This window comes from Drosophila biarmipes, chromosome 2L (genome assembly GCF_025231255.1).
Source record: "Drosophila biarmipes strain raj3 chromosome 2L, RU_DBia_V1.1, whole genome shotgun sequence".
In the NCBI taxonomy this organism is placed as follows: Eukaryota; Metazoa; Arthropoda; class Insecta; order Diptera; family Drosophilidae; genus Drosophila; species Drosophila biarmipes.
The window spans coordinates 9,504,273-9,523,383 of record NC_066612.1 but is presented as its reverse complement, the minus strand read 5'-3'; the positions used below and the strand labels follow the sequence as shown (position 1 = coordinate 9,523,383).

Sequence of the window (19,111 nt, the reverse complement as noted above, 5' to 3'; positions counted from 1 at the left end):
TCGTTCCGTAAAACCTTGAATATAACACATAAAACGAAAATTCTTGAGACTCTAATTTGTATTACATTCCGGCAGGTAAAAACTCATGATTCTAGCTATGAAGTCAGGAAGTCCTTGATGGTAGATTTATATAGTTTAAATACAATTTAAGAACTATAGATAAAAAATAGAACTCATTGATTATCTTTAAATATTACATATGCAACGCGCATTCTTGAGATCCCTTTGTTTTATTACATTACCAGCCGGTGAAAACTCTATTAAAAACAATTAAAATATTATTTTAATTTACATTTGCCAAATTAACAACATTACTTTACCGAACTTAAACTAATAATTTAAATCCTATTTTACTACAAAAAATATATCTATGGTTGTATATAAGTTTATAACTGAAGTAAAAAATAAATAGAATAAATATACATAAATTTGAAATTATATTTTTAACAACCAATAAAAAGCCAATTTTAAGTTGGTAGAATTTTTTTTTAATTTATATAAAGGTATTTGTAAGGGTGTTTAAAAATTCACCATCCTTGTGTCCCCTAAATTGTTGCCTTTTATCCGACCACTTTCTTTTTCCCCTTTCCTCCCTCTGTTATTCCCTTGTTATTGTCATTTATGTAGCTGCACTTTGTTGTTGTCGTGTCCGGGGGTCGTGTTCTTTAATTGCGCCTTTTGCAGCAAATGTTGTTAACACACACAGGCGCAGAAACGCACACTCACACACACTCACTCAGGGATACAGACCGGAAGTCAATGACTTTTTGCCGGCGAACGCCGAGTGGTTAAAATCCAAATAGAGACGTTACCACTAGCTTAAGTAAGGCTCTACACGGCGCAATTGCTGCTATTGCTTTTGCGGATAACACGACCTTTGGCACTCGGGGGTTAAGGCACGCAAGTGGGCAAAAAGGATGTGTGGCCGGGACATTAAGTCATTTAGTTTTATTAGTTACATCGCGCCCGGGCAACCTGGGGTTAAGCATATGGGTTAATTGCATAAATTAAAGCCGAATGAAGCGGCTATTTAAATTATTGCACACCACGTGTGTCCCAGGGAGCTGGGAAAAGGCGGGGATAAAAACAGGACGAAAACAGGACGAAGATGGTGGGCATAAATCATTGTTGGCATTTTTAAATTGGCTTTCTGGGCCAACACATTCCGCTTTTGCCGCTGTTGCGGCTGGTGTGGCTGCTGGCCAGGATTAAGGCCAACCCAAAGGACTTCCCACTGGAGGCCCGGAGATGCCGTGGAAGTCAAGGCGAGGCGAAAGGAAATTTAACACAAATTTACTCAATTTGAATAAGCTGCCAGGAAGGGCAAGGATGCAGTAAACAGCAATATGCAAGAGGAGAATCGAAAGTACACAGCAGCAAAAAAAGAAAAATTAAAGCAGACCTGTCTTAAGATCCTCAGATAGGCGATGTTTAAAAAGCGTGCTTAAGTAATGTGGATATATTAAGCAAAAATATAAATAAAATATAAGAGAAATTAAAAATAAAGACGAATTAAGCCGTCTTCCCATTTACTCCCTTCATCGGTGCATCTCGTGTCATTATGAAGTTCAATCATCTGTCAGATGATCGAAACTTTCTGTCATTTTTGTGCCTCGCAAGGACACCCCGCCTTTCGTGTAGCACGTCAAAGCTGCCCGTGTTAATTCGAAATAAGTTTTCGGCAACATTTCGCCAAGTTTGCCAAACACTTGAAGGCGTCAGCACGCACAAACAGACAGCCACGCAATTGCTGTCAATTGTAGCGCGGAAAGTATGCAACACAAAATTATGCGGGGCCTGGGAAAAGTTTTCCCGGCGGCGAGGCGGAAAACCCTCGGACAGCCAACGTCTTTCGATTTAGTAGCAGCCGCCTCTCTCGAAGGGGACGCCGATGTTCGAGCTGTCCAATGGCTTGATTGATGAGCATGTCATGAACTTATGACATTGATAGTTATAAATTATTATTATTTCGACATTGTGCTCGAGGCGAAATGCAGGCAACTTTTTCAGCGTCTGCATCTTTCTTACATTTATCGAGATCGGGGCGCCCAAACGTTTGACAACTAATTGACATTTAAAGTGCGCCTAGGAAAAAGGAACCGAATACTAATGATGTCCGACCGAGAGGTCACCAAAGTGATGAATCATCTGGCGTTTAAGGGAAATTTTATCTTTTTCGGTCTGCTAATCTGTAACAAATATAAGATACGAGGGTGGATACGTGTTATAAAGCTACTAATACTGCCACGAAAACTTCCTAGTGTTTATCTTAAGATAAGTAAACTTTTAATTTAAGGCTTTAAAAAATATTCTTATATTTCTTAAGCTTTTCTATTGAGCCCCTTTACTATCTATACTTTCAACTTTCCTTTAAAGTCCTAATGACCAAACACATTTTCTATTTTCTGTTTGTTTGCGACTCTGCCTGTCGCATTGCCATTGTTTTTGTTGCTGTTTATCATTTTGGCATCTTCATCGCTGTCATTAGGCGCACATTATGCTGCCCACCTGCCAGTTTCAGGACCTCCCAGTTCCCGGATCCCGCGCCTTTTGCCTGTTGCCCGTTGGCCGCCTGCCCACCTGCCCACCTGCAGCTTTATAAATGTTTCAAAAATACACCCAGGCAGCGAACGGAGCGCACTACACAGTCATAGTCTAAGGGAAAAAAATCATTTATAAAGAGGGAAATTTGATAAATGCTTCTTGCGGGTTTATTTAATGTGCGCCAAGTGCGTTCATTGTGTGAAATCATAAAAAAATAATAAAAGCAGGGAGAATAGAAGGCAACGATTGCGGCCTGTTGGCTCATTTCTTATTAAAGTCCCTGGGACCCTTTTGGAAAAGTAGGCAAAGTTATGGTCCGTTGATTCCGTAATAGAATTCCTGATTTTAAATCCTAGAAAATATTTAACACTTTCATATGGTTTTACGACTTAAACCTTACCTACATTACGTGATAATACTTTTAATGTTATTTGGTTCTTCCTTCTATGCTCCACAGCGGCAGATATCGATTTTTAAGTAATTCAGTTCAAATCACTTAACTTGAAATCTTCCTAATCGCCCTGATCGTTTCCATTCTGACGCCTTTAAAGCAAAATGATAATTGACCCGGTCGATAACTGAATTTTGAAATGCCTTAAAGCTGCTAAAAACACTTGCACACCGCTCGAAATGAAATTAGCATTATTCAAAATATTTCCACAGCTATGAATATGCAATGCGAAATTCACGGAACACGTTCCATGGCTTTGTTCGACAGCTTGGTCCAAAACTCGGGCGCCGGTCCTCGAAAGCGAAAATGTGTATGGGCGATATATTAATTTTCATGCGTCACGTTGGCCACATATGACGTCACAATTATGAGGATGTCCATGATGAGCGTCATTATCAAAGTCCTTCTATTCCATCGGGAGCCCCTACTTTCCTCTGCATAAAGTTTATTCCGCGTTTTCTCGCATACCCATCATAAATCAACATAAATAACTATATATGCGTTAAAAAGTGTAGTCGTCTCATATTTATATTTAATTTTACTGCTTAATTTTGTTTTACTTCCGAGAGTCACCCCAACTGTGTGCAACTATTTCAGCTGATTTAAGCGAAAACTTTTTAATAATTCGAATTATGGCTTTGGGTGGATTTTTATGGCTTCTGCTCTGAGATTGAGATCGGCATTGATATGAAATGCTTTTCGTGCACTGAATCAAAAACTTTTGAATCATAAATAAATCCCATTAAATGTCTACAAGCGATAAGTTAAGAGTAAGAAAAACCAGCATTCTTAAGTTGTGATTGCTACGCTGAATACATTTAAGAAAATAAATAACTATTAAAATGCTTGGATTATCTGAGCCGCAAGAAAGACAGGATTTAAATAGTCCTAGTAGTAGTTGATGGAAAACGTTTTGCCTATATAATTTCTTTACGTCGAACCCAATAATTATTGTATGCAGAAAGCACGAGCGTTTCCGCTTTCATAATTGGCAGTTCAACAAAAACATGATGTCGGCAACGGATTGTGGCCTCAATAATTTGCGCACTTTCATTTAATTTACCTCCTGCTATTATATATAGGTACTATATGTATATACTGAATTTTTTGTTTGTATTGGCTTTTGTTTCCGCAGCCATGCCACGCCCCTATTGTCTGGCCGCATTAGCACTTGGTCCAGTGAGCCAACAACACCAGCCAGCAGCAACAATAAAGCATTTTCCTTCCTGCACGGGAACTTAATGAAAATAAATCTGAAAAAATATAAACAAAGGAGAGGCGTCGAGCGAGTTGGGGGGCGGGGCAGGGCTGCCTTTTCACAGGTGTATGGCTTAAAGTTGGAGCTCGGTTGGGGGATTTCTTGATGACGCATTCAACAGCTTGGAAGTAATAGACCCTAACAAACAAACCAAACAAAAAGCTTCCCGCCCAAAGGGGGGCGCTGCCCTTAGAAAACGTTGGGCCAAATGGGAGCAGGGGAAGCACTACAGAAAGGACGTCTAGAAATTTAAGGAGGACATTTAACTCAGCCAGCGAGTTTCTTTATGTCTCAAGCACAATTACGGACTACTTGGAGCATATGATATGCAACTTTCCATGGGGCAGAGCTAGGAAGTAATTGTTTGCACTTGGGTTTCTTCACCTAATTGTACTAATCAGAAACAAGTTTATAAGTAAATACTATTTTTGCCAGGTAAAGTGATTGCCAAACTCCAAGATAAGAATAAAATCTATTCCGCCTTCTTATTGAAAGCCATCTTAAGTATTTCTGGCGCCTGACCTACTTAAGATGCCCAAGGGAAGCCACACATTTTAAATCAATTACAAAAATGCTACGCTCAATCTTTCAATCAATCAAAGTGAATTGCTTGGCGTGGCTTGTTTTTTCCCCTTCACTTAATATTGAATGCCATCAACAACAATAATTTTCATAAATATGATAAGACATAAATCACAAAGTAGCAGGCGCCGCAAAGTGCCAGGCAAAGGCTCTGTATTTCGGTTCTTCCTTTGGCCAGGACCCTCTCTCGGGGGTCAACGCCCCCACCCACAACTTCCCACCGTCTGCAATGTCACTTGGTCATGCGAGGCACGCGCTCCTCTCAGAAGGACAACAACACAAAAATGAGCAAAAAAAAGTAAAGAATAATGAAAAGTGCGGAAAGCCGAAGTCCAAATACTCTCGAAATAATAATATGTAACTATAAAATAAACTTTAAATGCATTTAAATTTAAGAGAACACAAGATAAAAGGATTCATTATTTCCATAAGGTGATCCAACTTATAATCTATCTTATAATATTCTATAGAAAAATGTCCTTAAAAATTGAAAAATATATTAAAAGTTTGAAAAAGAATAGTTTGCATGTAAGATAGGGCAGTATAACTTAGTCCTACTTATTATATGAGAATTACAATACCCCTTGCAAGGGCATAAAAAGAGTAGCTAAGCAGGGATGCCGCCCACCTAGGGGCGGTAGGCGGAGGTTCGGGTGGGTGGCTGCAGGACGCGGAAGGACGCGACAACGTCATGCGGCGTTGTCATGGCGCAATAAAAATAAAAATCTAATTAGTATGCCGTTGACAGTTTAATCGTGATTACGCTGGCAAAAATGTCAGCTAAGCGGGGCAGAGGCGGTGGGTGGCTGGGTGGCTGGGTGTTACAGGGTGTCGGTGGGTGGCAGTGGGGCGGCAGAGGGCTGGCAGAGGCGAAGCGTCAACATCAACATGCCAACAGTTGATTCCCGGCTTTGTTGTTCTTGCTCTTGGACGTTGAGCTTGGCATTTCCGGCAGACGCCACATGCATCGCGTGCGTGTCACAACAACAACCGAGTGTGTGTGTGTCGGACGTGTGTGCGGTGTGTGTGGGTGTCAAAAGTTTAGCACTGGAAATCCCCCAAAGGGGGTGGCGGCAAAACGCTAAACAAAAATATCAGAAATAATAAGCCATTTCTGGCGAAGCGGGACACAAAGCGAACGAGCCGACGAGGGGCGACCCAAAGGTTACAGAACATGCTTTAAATAAAGTTTAAATAAATAAATTTAAAAAAAAATTGTACGGCACTTGTCTAGGAAAAGATTATATCAAAAAGAAAAAAATAAAAAAAACTATTCCACAATTTATAGTTGTTTTGGATACAAATTTCTGAGAAACCTACAAAACAATATTCAATCTTATATTATGAAATTACAATTAAAATTTATTTAAAATAAATTTTTTTTAAGATTGTTGGACCCCCAAATACATTTTTTATTTATACTATTAGCTATTTACTATTTAGCAGAACATTTCTGTAAATAAAGATTATTTTATTTATTTACATTTTGTAATAGGCCTTCTGCTTTTTTCACACCAGAAGAGCTTATCAAACCCACCTCGTTAGATATTTTTGGGCCTTGCATTTGGTTTAAATTGCGCTCCACACACTGACACTCTCGATTCGAAGGCCCGCCTCAATGTTGGCCATTGAAATGCGTGTCTAGTGAAGGATCCGCGAGACGTGATTGGAAGTTTTTAGCAGGTCCTGTCGCCTTTTCCCTCCGCTGCGCCGGCTGAAGCGATGGCACACGTTCCTTGGCCAAATGCCAGGCGGCCGGAATAGAGGCAGGAGTCACGAGACTAGCCCAAATTAAAAGCAAGCTGGAGTGTGGATCTGGCCCAGACCGGAACCGGAAGTTGCTGTGATGAATTGCCCTGCATCAGCAGCCGCTTCCGTGCCTTTAAAGCCGGCTCCAGGTCCCCCAAAAAATGGACGGGATGACTTTCAAGTTCAGCTTACCGAGAGCTCGAGAGCCGCTCGAATCTTTCAGTTTTTAATATAAAATGCCCGGGATTTATGAGCACCTCTTTTTACAACTTTATTATGCCCGAATCGCACAATGGAAAGCGAGGGGGCTGACGACAAGCCAAAGGAATATGAAACGAAATTAAAGCTGCCGGAAATGCAGACAAAGCGGCAACTCATCACAGCAGCTATTGCCGGGAGTGTCAGACGGAGAAGACTGGGACAAAGATGAGGAGAAAAGCCGGAAAATTGAAATGAAATCCGAATCATATTGCATTCGGAGCGAGGAAAGTGAAGAGTGACAAAAAAGTGCTAAGTAATGTTAAGCCTGGATGCAGTCGCAGATATTAATTTAAAATCTTTCAAAAATACTAATAGAAAGTCGTTTTGTTATAAATAATGGTAGGAACATTTTGATGGCTAGAAAAATGCAGGATTACGTAATATTGAAAGCAATCAGAATGAACAATGGAAGCCAATTCGCCAAGGAAAATTAACTGGGTATTGTGGGTTATTACAATAGGTCAGTGTAGTTTTAACTGGAATGCCATTTTATTCTGAACAGAAAAATTGGCAAACAATGAACTTTTATTTAAACTTCTCTAATACGATTTCTATGGCTTATTTCAACCAATTAAGCCGTTTGTTATTCATGGCAAAACGTGGGAATCGAAACACAGTTTTGAAAATCCGTACTTCTCTAGAAGTCCTGTTGATGTTATTCTAAAGTCTAGGACCCTAACTTTGATGATTTACATTAATTGCTTAACATTATGTTTACTAATATGGCGATTATATATGTAACTCATTTTCGAATACAATAAATAATGTTTCTTTTTCTGTTATAAACTGTCAGCAAACTAATAAAACTCCTTGTTTTAGCTACCGATTCAGTTATGTTTCGGCTGCCACTTTTTGGGGCTTAATTTGATTTGCCCTGGCGTTGCGAAAAAAGGGAAGAGGGCGTACACTTCCGGAGCTGAAACGTTTTCACAAATAGCAACCGCAAACATAATTGAACCGCAAATGATGTGGGTAGAGCAGTCAGCCTGTGGGTGGCAAATTGCTTGCCCAGTTTGAAAACATCACTCCCCATGGCCATAATTTCGATTAATAATTCAGGCAAACTGCGTACACGTGTTCGCTGCGACGTTTAAATTAAAGCCCGAATGTGGTCAAATAGTAAAAGGTGTAGCCCTAACTGGGTTATGAGGGGGTGACAGCGTGTGATTTTGGCTTTAAACAAACTCACCTGGCAAACTGGCTATGTAAACAGCGGTAATGATGAAGAGTCTTCGCAGTTTAAGCGCTGGCTTTTGCATTTTGTTTGTCCTTTGGCCCGCAAATATATGATTGTTTATTTATAAATGTCGGTTAATGTTTTATGTCGCTGCGATTTACGGTCGCATATGAGCAATATCCGCTATATCCAGACCGCAGAAATCAATTTTTACATTCGCTAACTGGTTTTGTCATCCTTTTGTTTTGCCTTGCGCTCAGTATGTGCAATTTCCTCTCGATTTTTTTCTGCTTTTTGTCGCTTGATTGCTTTTGCTTTTTGCTCTATTTTGCGGTGGCATTTAATGCATTTTTCATTCGGCGCCCTTGCTTTCTTCGGTTTACCAGTCAGCCACAATTAGCCATCTGCATTCGGACCAGGACCTGTGCGCCCCGAACTAGCTAGTCAGCAGCATGTGCATGTGAAATTGTGTAAATACGTTCGGCTTTGGGTTAGCTGCATTTCTCATTGAACTCGATTTGGCTATTTGCATTTTTCATATCCCTTCTCTGCCCTTTTTTGCATATTCATTTCCTGTTTTCCACAATTTTTCCACTTTGCTGCTATGTATTTTATATGACTTCGGATTCCTTGCCCCTGCTTTTCCTTTTCCTGCATGGGAATTCCACAATGTTGCTGGCTGATGATTGAACTGGAGTCGGCTTCCGAATCAACCTGAAAAATGGATGAGCAGAGGGGGAAAAGGATTAAAACCGGTTGAGTGCTGAGGAATTTTTGAATTTATTTTTGCTCTAATATGACTGAAGTTGCACAATTATTAGGTACTTCACTTTCCCCCTTTTAGTTAAATACTAAAATTCCGATTTTCTGTACTTACTAATTCTTAGAAAATATGTAAAATATCAATTCTTTTCAATTTATGAGTAATAATATCAAGTATTTTGTTAAATTTCTTAAAGTTTTAAAAAGAAATTTTCAGGCAGTTTAAGGTAAGTGCTTCCTAGCACTTGCTACCTCTTAGGATTAATGCTCCCCAATTTCTAATTTATTTACTCAAATGTTATTGCTTTTCGTCGCTGGCTCATCCGCTGCCGAGGCACTTTCCTTTCCTGACAACTCAACTCCAATCAACATCAAATTCAATATCCCCGCCAGGATTTACTGTCTTCGACTCGGCGAATCCAGCGATTCTAAATCATTGATGGACGCTTTAAGCTGCAATGGATTCCGGAGTGTGTGGAAAACAAAACACACGCACAGTGCATTTTCCAACTGATTTGAAAAGCCAAAGTTGCCCATTAGCAAACCAAATACGCGCTGTTGCCACCGTAAAGCAAGAGGGGGCGTGGCCGGGAGGCAGACTTTGGCGCCACACGAAAAGCCGACTGACTTTACATGGGAAATTGGCAAAAGCCAAGCCATGAAATTGTACAACACGATTTTCACATTTCGTACATGACACCATTTCGTTTTCGACTGCCGGGGACAGTGGGGCACATGTGTGTAAGGCGACCGGGTGGCCGGGTTGCTGGGTTGCCGGGTTGCTGGTTTCACCGGGCTGCCTACTTGACATGCCTGTGTGCATTGGGGAAAATTCACTTATGGAAATCGAAGATTTTCACTGCGCCCTCCATCCTTTTTTCGATTTTTCGAGGGAGCGCAAACTAAACTGATATGAAGTATCAGCATTCAGTATTCAATGTAAATCCTTTAAGCTGCAAATGCGCCCGAAAGGAGACTCGGTCTCTCCTGTCACGAGTTCCTGGCTGACTGACAGCTTGACTGCGGCTCGGAGTGGAGTGCCTGTCCCATATTTGGTGGCTTCTGCGGCGGAGGAGCGAGAGGCGACCTGGCTCTGGTGAAATCGGGGAGGGGGAGGCCTCCTAACCTATCCCACCACTCTAGATATGTGTGCCAAGTGAACTTAACACTCATCATCGGGAACAGAAGCGATATTGTGCACAAATACCACCGCCAAGTAAGCCAAACATTTCTGACTAAATCAGTGTCACTCGCGATAAGTTAGGATTTTTTATCTTATGACTCCTATGACAGAACATCGAAGAAAATTCGCGAATTTTGGCTTAGTAAGTAGCTGCTTAAGAGCATATTAGCTCCAATTTAGCTGAGATCTGAAATCTATCTTTCCTAAATTTGTCTGTCAAAGTATCTGTTAGAACTCCAAACTGATAGGCACTCTACACAGATCTCAACATCACATCACAGAAATACACTTAGTAAAACATTAATAAAACGGCTTGGCTATGTTCTTACAGTGTCCCTCGATTTTGGGAGGATCCCACATCTGTCCACTTGATGGCGATTGGAGTCAGAGCACGGAGAATTCAAGCGATGTATTGGATGAGTCAAGGGTCAGCTCCGAGTCCTGCTACGGGCCATCCTGTCGCCTGAAGTTCGCCCTGCTGGAGTACAAACAGTTCAAGGCCGCCAGGGTCATCCAGTGCCACGTGAGGGGATATCTGGTCAGGAAGTGCCTCGACCGACGGGCCCAGGCGGCCACCACGATCAGCAGGTGGTGGCGCGGCTTCTGGGTGCGCCGCGTCAAGTTCGCCAGCATCCAGCTGCTGCTGCAGCAGCGGATCAACCAGTACCACCACGACATGGCCACCAAAATACAGGCCCTCTTCCGCGGCTGGATGACCCGCCAGTACTTCCAGGACTTCCAGGGCATGAAGTCGCTGCGAATGCAGTACGCCGAGGACATGCTGAGCGCGCTCTACAGGAACCTCTACAAGATGCGCAAGAATCATCTGCTGCCGGGCGTCTATGCGCTGCGTGAAACTGAGTAAGAACTACCAGGATTTCTTGAAACACAAACTTCCTTAATATTAACTTTCCTTGCCAGCTTGCTATCGAAGATCGAGGATCTTTCCAGTACCTTTGGCTTCCGCTTCCATAACGGACGTGTTCGAGCGGCCATTGCCATGAAGCGAACCTTCATTAACGACCGGCGAAATGAGTTCATAAGGTCCTGTACCTATTCCAAGGCCCCGTATCCGGGACCATATTCAGATAACCTTCCAGCTGCAGAGTTTACCTTGCCGAAAAAGATTGGACCGCGCTTGCAGCGCACTATCTTGGTGTACGACAAGTCCATGAGGGACAAGCACGTGGAAAAGGTCTACATGAACTATTCTACCAGTAGGTTTCCTCTATAATATTGGATAAAAAATTTAAAGTTAAAAGCTAACCCTCAATCCGCAGAACGTCGTATTAGTATGAATGTCCTGCGTGAGGGCAAGCGCAACCGTTTCTGCAAGGACTTCATAAGGCGAATCATGGCCAATAAGCGCATGGCCCGAAAGCAAGTGGACCGCAAAGCGATTCAGATCTTTCTAGATGATCTCCTGTCGGCCGCCGATGAGTACAATTGCTTCTGCAAGCCCAGGATCACAGTGGATAGCTTGTGCGAATAGGTTGTTTCAGCCCCGGATAGGTTGTTATAAGCCCGAGGAAGTGCTGGAACAACCTATTTGCCCTTTCAATCTCTCATTCATTCCAAGACTTACAAATTGTGAATTTGTCGCAAAGATAATTGATTAATAAATAATTTAAAAATCCCAATAAAATCAGAGAACTTTCCTTGGGAAACCTAGCAGTATTTCTTAACTGATACTTCGAGTTTCCAAGAAGCTGTAACCGAAACAACCTGGGGCCATAATTTTTGGCTGATTTACATACTTATTGCACTGGCCACAGATAAAGGACTCCCGCATCCATTTAAATATATCCCCAACATTTTTCCCACTTTCCTCTTGGCCACTCCCAGTGCCCTGGGGGAAACTGACAGAAGATTTTCCTACTTCTTACTGTCATCAGTCACAAAATTTCACAAATTCCTGGACATAAAACAGATTTTGCCCCTCGACTGAAGTCGAATAAAGCAGGGCGGTTAAACTTTTTTAATGCCAGGGCAACAAAAATTGAAGAGAAACGAATTCCTGGCTCCTTTGTGTGTGGCTGGCTGACTGTGCGTTTTTTAGCAGCTCGCAATTTATTTGCAAACATTTATTATAGTTACTTTTGTTTTATTCGCTTTGAGTACTTTTGCGTGTTGCGCGAGATGGAGATGGTGATGGACATGGAGAGTTGGAAAAGTAGGGGTCACTTTTTATGCAGCATTGTTTTATGGTCGCGTCGTGGTTGGTAATGAAAAGCCCCGAACCATAAAGCCGCCGTACAAGGCAGCGGCATCCCAAGGTTGATAAGTCCCCTCGGTCGGAGGACTCGAACCTGGGTAACAAATTAGCTTAAAGATAAGTGGGTTACACAATTTCGAGTAGCATACTTTGTGGCATCAAGTGGCTGTCTTGATTAGTCCCTGCAGATGGACGATGCCAGTTGGCCAGGACGAGAGGGCAAATACAATCAGGCCCCGTCTGCGGACTGCACGTGGAAATGTTTAACAGCTGTCGATGGCAGAAGGAGAGAGCTTAGGGCGAATAACCATTGCAGAGGGCGAGCATTAAGGAAAGCGGGAAAATCGGGCAAAACAGGGTGAAGGACTCCGCTTGAAGGACCTTGAGGCATGCCCGTAATGCGCCTTTGGCCAAGTGCACTGTAAATACCAAAGCAATTTCCACTGCAAAATTAACAAGCGCCAAACCGCAACACAAGCCCGAGGTGCCGAAGTGGATTGGCTTGGCTTGGCTTGGCTCGAACGTAGTTGGCCAAGATCCCGATGCCATACGTACACTTACCACTAAGTCGTGGCGCCAGTCCATAATGAATTTTCCCAGCTCCTCCTCGTCGGTTTCTCTGCCCTTCTACCCATTTTTCCTGGCCCTTCTCCTTGGACTCACGAATGCAATTAAGCTGCCCTGCTGGGTTGAAAAAATCGAAGGTTTACGGAATCATCAATTCCCAGAAAGAAAAACAGATTCTCGCTAAGTCACTTCAGTTTTAGTAGCCACCCAAGATAACATTTTTAGAGGTAACTTTATGGTTTTGCTACAGGGAAAGTTTTTTTTTTTTTGGTTTTAAAAGGCATTCGAAGTATTATTTTGAAAGTTAAGTATATATCCATCGACAGGAAAACCATCATCCCCTATTTACAAGCTAATTTCAAGTTTATATGTATCAGCAGCTTAAGTTTTAATGATAATTATTTGCACGGCTTACCAGTTTGCAGTAATCATCCTTTGGCTAATAAACTATAAACTCTTTAGAGACATTTAATTTTCATTTACTCTAGCATTTTGCTGCCCAACTGACCATTAAGCGGCAGCACAAAAAGGCTCCAATTAAAGGTCAGAGCATTTGCCTGAGCCCAATCTTAATTATGCAAAAAACGAGGCCATGTGCGAAAATCACCCGAAATGTCCAAGATGGAGATGAACCCACTGGCGACCCGATTGGACAATAAACTAACACCAAACTGCTGAGTGCCTCCAAATGCTTGGGTCATCAAAATGTGCCTGGCCGTCGCATGCAAATTTCAAACTTAATCATGGCAAATTATAGGGCGAGATCCCAACCCTTTGACCCTGGCGCAATGTCCGTTTATCAAATGACCCAACCCACAACAGCTGTTGGCCCCGGAATAGTTTTCTTCGCTCCGGCTCCTTCGCCCAGGGCTGTCAAATGAGATTAAAATAAGCTCTTCCGTCAATCGACATCATCGACTTGGGCTGCCGCTCCAGGCCCCACATGACAATGGCAGTCCCCAGATCCCCTAGCCCCTATCCCTAACCCATTCCCAGAAACCCCAATCCCCAATCCCAGCACCAACCCCAACCCCACTGAGCAATATAATGGGCCAAGCGAATTTATAGCAATTGTGCACTAAAAGGGTTTTATCCACGCACAACAGCTTGACCAATAAAGCAACTAAGCGCATTTGTGCACCACTTCACAGGACCCCCAGAATCGTGCCTCATACTCCCATATAGAATACCATATAGTATCGGCTTGGGTGGTGGGGGCGTGGCAATCGGCCCTGAGCTCTCTGAGTGCCAGTTTATTGCCAAATTGAGTCCTCGGCGACAAAGCGTCGAGTGTAGGGAGCGTTGTCAACAACAGCTGCACAATTGAGATAAACTTCAATTTTCGTAAATTGTTTAGTTTATTGAAAAATCTGCGACATGTGAAGACTGCCAGCGGATGTGTGTGCGTGTGTATCTGCGTTTGTGGCACATTAAGCGCTCTGAATTTTAATTCAATTTAACTTTAGTTTCAGTTTTGCAGCTTTCGGATAGCGCAGACAGCAATTTATTGGCGCATTTTATTTTACGAATTTATTGGATTTGATGGGGCCAAACTGAAATGAACTGGACTGTACTCGAGTCGGTGGCAACTGGCAGCTGTTGCAAATGAAGCGGCTACTGTCCATGGGGGACTGGTTGGAAATCGTTTTCAAATTCGCTGAAATAACTTTGAGTTACCAATAACTTGTGACAAAGGCGAGTTAATAGTCAAAGTCTCTCCCAATAACACAAAAATTGACCAATAAAAGATATATTGTCAAACAAAATAGTAATAATTTTTCTAGCGAAATTCCAGAGATAATTCTTTAAGGCTTGTGTAGTGAGGATACTTAATATTTGTATCATATTTTTGCTTTAAAATGTTCTCTAGCAAGTATTTTTCCAAACAACCTCTTTTATATCCGCCCGCAGACCGACAAAGAAAGCGCATATCGAACTTTTCCCAGAGCCAGCAAATAAACATTTCTCTTATCGGAGGACCCAGAGGTCTACCTAAGGCTCTCAGACACAATATCCAAATGCCCAAAACCAATACCTTCGCCATATTCTCGCATTCACGTACTCGCATTTCCCTCGTGGAAAGCGATGCCTGTGTGTGCTGAAATTATGCGCATGTCGTTGGCATTTTCCTCCGCTGCTCAGCACGATTTTCAATTCAAATGTTTTTCTTTTCGGGGATTCGATTTCGGCGGCAGAAGGTAAAAGATGCGGTTACACAGCGCCGTGGATGGGCGAAAACTTTTCGCATAAAATAAGGCAAGATAAATTGTTAATGCGTCTGTGGGGAAGCGATTAGCGGCAAATGTGCCGAGTTTATGTTAAAGTTCGTTTCGAAACCCACTTTCGGAGGGCTGTGCCATTTAAATATTATTTTCCAGCTCCTTAAAGTAAAGGCAAAAGGAAATATTTTTCAAGTCCACTGAAGTCTGGCTAGCACAAAATAATAAAACTATATATATATATATATATGTGTGGGAAAATCAAGCAACAAAAGGTGGAGCCAGGCTTTCGTTGCCAATGCCATTGGCAATTTATTTCCACCAGCCAGGCAACTTCAGTTCAGGGATTTTGTCCTCGGCCAGGGCCATTCCTTACATCCAGGATGCGGAGGCACTTCAGAACGCATTCAGGTGGGCAATTGGAAAATGCAACAGCCACTGCAGCTCATGATAAATCGTTATTTATAATTTGTATTGTAAGCGGATAAATTTGTATGTCCTTCTGTTGCACTGCCGGGCCAAAGTGGCTTAAGATCGAAAAAGGATATATTTGGACTTGAGAAGATGGTTAAGTGAATTGCCCTCGTTGGCTAAGCTAATGTCTGCATATCAGCTGTGTTTTATATTTATGTAACGCATATGCACTTCTGAAGCCTAATTTATAAATGAACACAATAAAAAACGTAATTAGCGCTATATTAAAAACTATACAAAATGTTTTTTAGTTTAGAAAAACAAGTGCAACCTTATTTCACTACTCAAGCTTTTAAAAAACAAATGTATAAATAATAAACATATTGTAATGCATGTTGAAGAGCATATCATACTTTTGCTTGGTAAAATATTTCACCCACTGCACTGCGGCGGTATTAATTTGGCTTCAAAGTTTTCAGTTGTTGTTGATAAACTATTCCATATTAGCATTTCCATTTGCTCGCTGGGCTAATGGAAAATTCCAACGTAACGAATGTTTGGCTTATAGTTTGCGCCAACTGGAGTTGAAAGCCGGGGTTCATCTCTGACCCGCAGACCGGGCCAAAAGGAGATAAATAAATGCATCTGTCAGTGGCAGCAGAGTTTGCACGCCAACTGTCAGCGCCGGAATGCCAGTGACAAGTTTTTGCGGAGCCGCCAGTGGCAGGACTCTTTCTCAGCCAGGAAAGCCAGGACTCGACTCGACTCGAGGAGGTCCTTGCAACTGTTGCCCACTTTTGTGCGCTCCACTGCCTTCCAGAGTGATTCTGCCCAACCCCAGTGGTTCACCCGCCTGCAAAATTACCTGGCCAAAGTTGCGTAACGAATCAGGCGTATAGACAGACGTTGGCAGACAAAGAAAAGTAGCCGCCGCCACTCAGCTGACTGATATTATTATTCATGTTTCCAACCAGGCTAAAATCTGCAGGCGACTGCCCAACACTTTTAAAGTTTACCAAACCAATAAAAAAGCAATAACTATTACATATAATTTTACTTTTTTTAAAATTTATTTGAAAATTACTTTTGAAACAGAGAAAGGTAGAACTCAAAGATAGAAGTTCTTAAATGTTTTTAAACCGTATTATATTTTATAAAGCAATTTCCTAGCAAATAATTTTCCATCTTCAGCCTTTAACTCATTTACCTCTGAACAGTCATACGAAGTAACTTTTGGCAAATTTATTGAAGCCCACTTTCCGCATATAATAGACTTCATATTTATTGATTGAAACTTTCGAAACTATTTGGGCCCAGAGTTTTTGGGCAACTAGGGAGGGCTTTCTGTAATAGTGGGCTGACCCAGTACCACTTTCTGAAACTATTGCCGAGGCGACAATCAAATAAATCACCAGTCCTGCGTCTAATTAAACTTAAGCTGCGCGACCCTTAACACTTGAGTTCGGCCCGTTGTCTTAGCCGCATTCTCTGGCTCATTTGCATAAGGACGCGTTAGCGGCTGCCTACCAGCCAAAAGATCAACCGGGGAGCCATTTCTAGCCGCCTCCTGGCGCCACGCCCCCCACTCGACAACTGGTGTTCCGACACTCGAAATGTGTCTATGCATACGAGAGAAACTTTGTCCGCACCATCCAGTTGCTCGGGCCCCATGGCCCCTTAACCCCTGATGCCCCATCCGCCTCGAATAGTGTGTCACGCCCGCGTTTTGTGTCATGTGTGCCAATTAAAGTCGCTGCCACGCCCACTAGCCGAGAAAGGGGGTCTGAGATTATAGAGGAAAAACAATGAAAACTCAGGGCTTACCCAAATATACACTGTCCAACGTTTTTGAAAAATAATTTATATCAGGCTTATATTTTATCCAACAAATATTTTTAATAACTACACTCCTTTTCTATATTTCATATTTTTAGAAAACTGCAAAATATATAATGCAGACCATCAGCGTTACGACTGTTAAATTCGTAGTTGAATTAACTTTTAAATTTCATATTTTTCCCAAAAATAACTCGAAGTAGAGTCATTGATTTTCTATCCACCTGGCAAAGCCTCAGTTTGCGGACAGGGAACCATCCAAGTGAGGAGAGCTCAATGCTCTTACTTCCACAACAGAGGCCAGTGTATGGTGGCCCAAGTGGGCTGCTCGACTCCAGCTTTTCCATCTTTTGCTGACTTTCCTACAGCTGCCTTCGCCTGCTCCTTGGTTCGAGGTCCTGGATCCTGGCTCCTGGCTCCTGACTCCTGGCTGCTCGTTGTGCGCATTATTAGCTGTCGTTTATTTTACCCAAGCAGCCGCCAGAAGGAGGCGGACTGCAGGGGCGGCGGATGAGTGGGGGTCGCGACCCCCAGCCGCTCTGTTTGGGGCCAAACAAATTTCAGTTGTCGTCATCGTCGCTCACTGACTCATTGAGCTCCTTGTGCCCCACTGCATGTGCCTGGCAAGAAAGTGGGTCCTGCATCCTGCTGCTGCTTATCTTTGCACTGCTTAAAGTCATTAGCCAGCCCGGCTTTAAGGATATCCTGTCGAGGAAAATCAATGCCAGCCCCTCGACCAGTAGAAAAAAAAACATGAAACCAAGAGGAGGCCAGGGAGAAAATGCAACGCTGTCAAGTTAAGAGCCTGCCAGACGTCGCAAAAGAAATTATAAAATGAAAACAAAGTGCAAATATTTTTCTAATGTCTGACAGCAGCTGTTAAATGCTACGGAAAATCCCCGACACAGAAAAGCAGCGCAAGAGGAAGAGAGCTGGCCAAAAGGAGGGAAAAGGAGCTCTGAAGAGGGGCCAGCACACTAATGAACTATGAAAATAGCAGAGGACAAACAAAAACAAAGCGGAAGTGACAAAAAGTCCTGTCCAAGAGAAGGCAACTTAAGGGACACCGTGGGTCTAACAGCGGAAACTCACCTTAAAAAAGGTGAAGTACCCTTCTTTATGGTGAAATCAATTTTAAATGATTAATAGTTTCTCAGGCAAATAAACATTTTGAAATATATTTTAAGCTTTTTGTATGTTTTTCATGTCTTACGAAGAGTAGTTGTAGAGCAAGTAGTAACGATAATTTTGTATAATCTATTTTGGGACTTTCAGTTGTTTCGTATTTGCCTTCATCATTAAAAGTATTTCCGATTGTTATTCTTGGTAGCCATGTGGATCGTGATATTCTCCTTGGTATCCATTTGTATCATTTGTAGTGTTGAGTTTGCTTTGTTCTTCAACTTGAACAGATCCATGGATTCCATTTGGATCATATCCATAGTTAACAGTTTTACCTTTGTCAAGTCCTTGAGCTTTATATTTCTATATAAACACTTTTAGAATTTTTAGAATTGTAGCAGATTTATTTTATGGAACGATTCTTATCAGCAATGTATTTTCGTATTTCCAAAAAACCATAAAGCCAATATTTATTCAAATTTCAAAGAATTTTCCGATTCGAAATAATATTAGACACTTACCCATTAAGTTACCCATTTATTATGTATTATGTATTATATAATGTATTGCTCTACTCAATGTGCGTTTCTTAGTTTTAATTATTTTCAATACACATAATATTTGTAGCTTGATATTATTCTTAATAATTGAAATAATAGTTTTGCATCTTACATTATATTTTCAACAAATAAATATCTTCTGATTAAATCACTCCTTACGCATGTATTATTCACATTGTAATAAATATTTAATTAAACATTTACTTGGGCT

General features: G+C 41.8%; 2 protein-coding genes across 2 annotated transcripts in view; one reads left to right on the top strand and one right to left on the bottom strand.

Moving 5' to 3' along the window:
• LOC108032684 (cell adhesion molecule 3) overlaps positions 1-19,111 on the bottom strand; it is a 56,738-nt gene that overhangs the window by 25,418 nt on the left and 12,209 nt on the right. Inside the window, exon 2 of the mRNA XM_017106659.3 lies at positions 8,035-8,736. Coding sequence (XP_016962148.1) covers positions 8,035-8,104 — 70 coding nt within the window. The 5' untranslated portion in view covers positions 8,105-8,736. The remainder of the gene's footprint in view (positions 1-8,034; positions 8,737-19,111) is intronic.
• Positions 10,186-11,610, top strand: LOC108032683 (uncharacterized). The gene is made up of 3 exons (XM_017106658.2): positions 10,186-10,828; positions 10,889-11,184; positions 11,248-11,610. Exons 1-3 carry the CDS (start codon positions 10,287-10,289, stop codon positions 11,457-11,459), a joined length of 1,050 nt encoding a protein of 349 aa, XP_016962147.1. The 5' UTR covers positions 10,186-10,286; the 3' UTR covers positions 11,460-11,610.

What these genes read in the sequence shown, in the direction of transcription:
- LOC108032683 (XM_017106658.2), top strand. Translation starts at nt 10,287, where the DNA reads ATGTTCTTACAGTGTCCCTCGATTTTGGGAGGATCCCACATCTGTCCA. An exon ending in TATGCGCTGCGTGAAACTGA is followed by an intron (nt 10,829 to 10,888) that starts GTAAGAACTACC and finishes TTTCCTTGCCAG; the next exon opens with CTTGCTATCGAAGATCGAGG. An exon ending in CTACATGAACTATTCTACCA is followed by an intron (nt 11,185 to 11,247) that starts GTAGGTTTCCTC and finishes CTCAATCCGCAG; the next exon opens with AACGTCGTATTAGTATGAAT.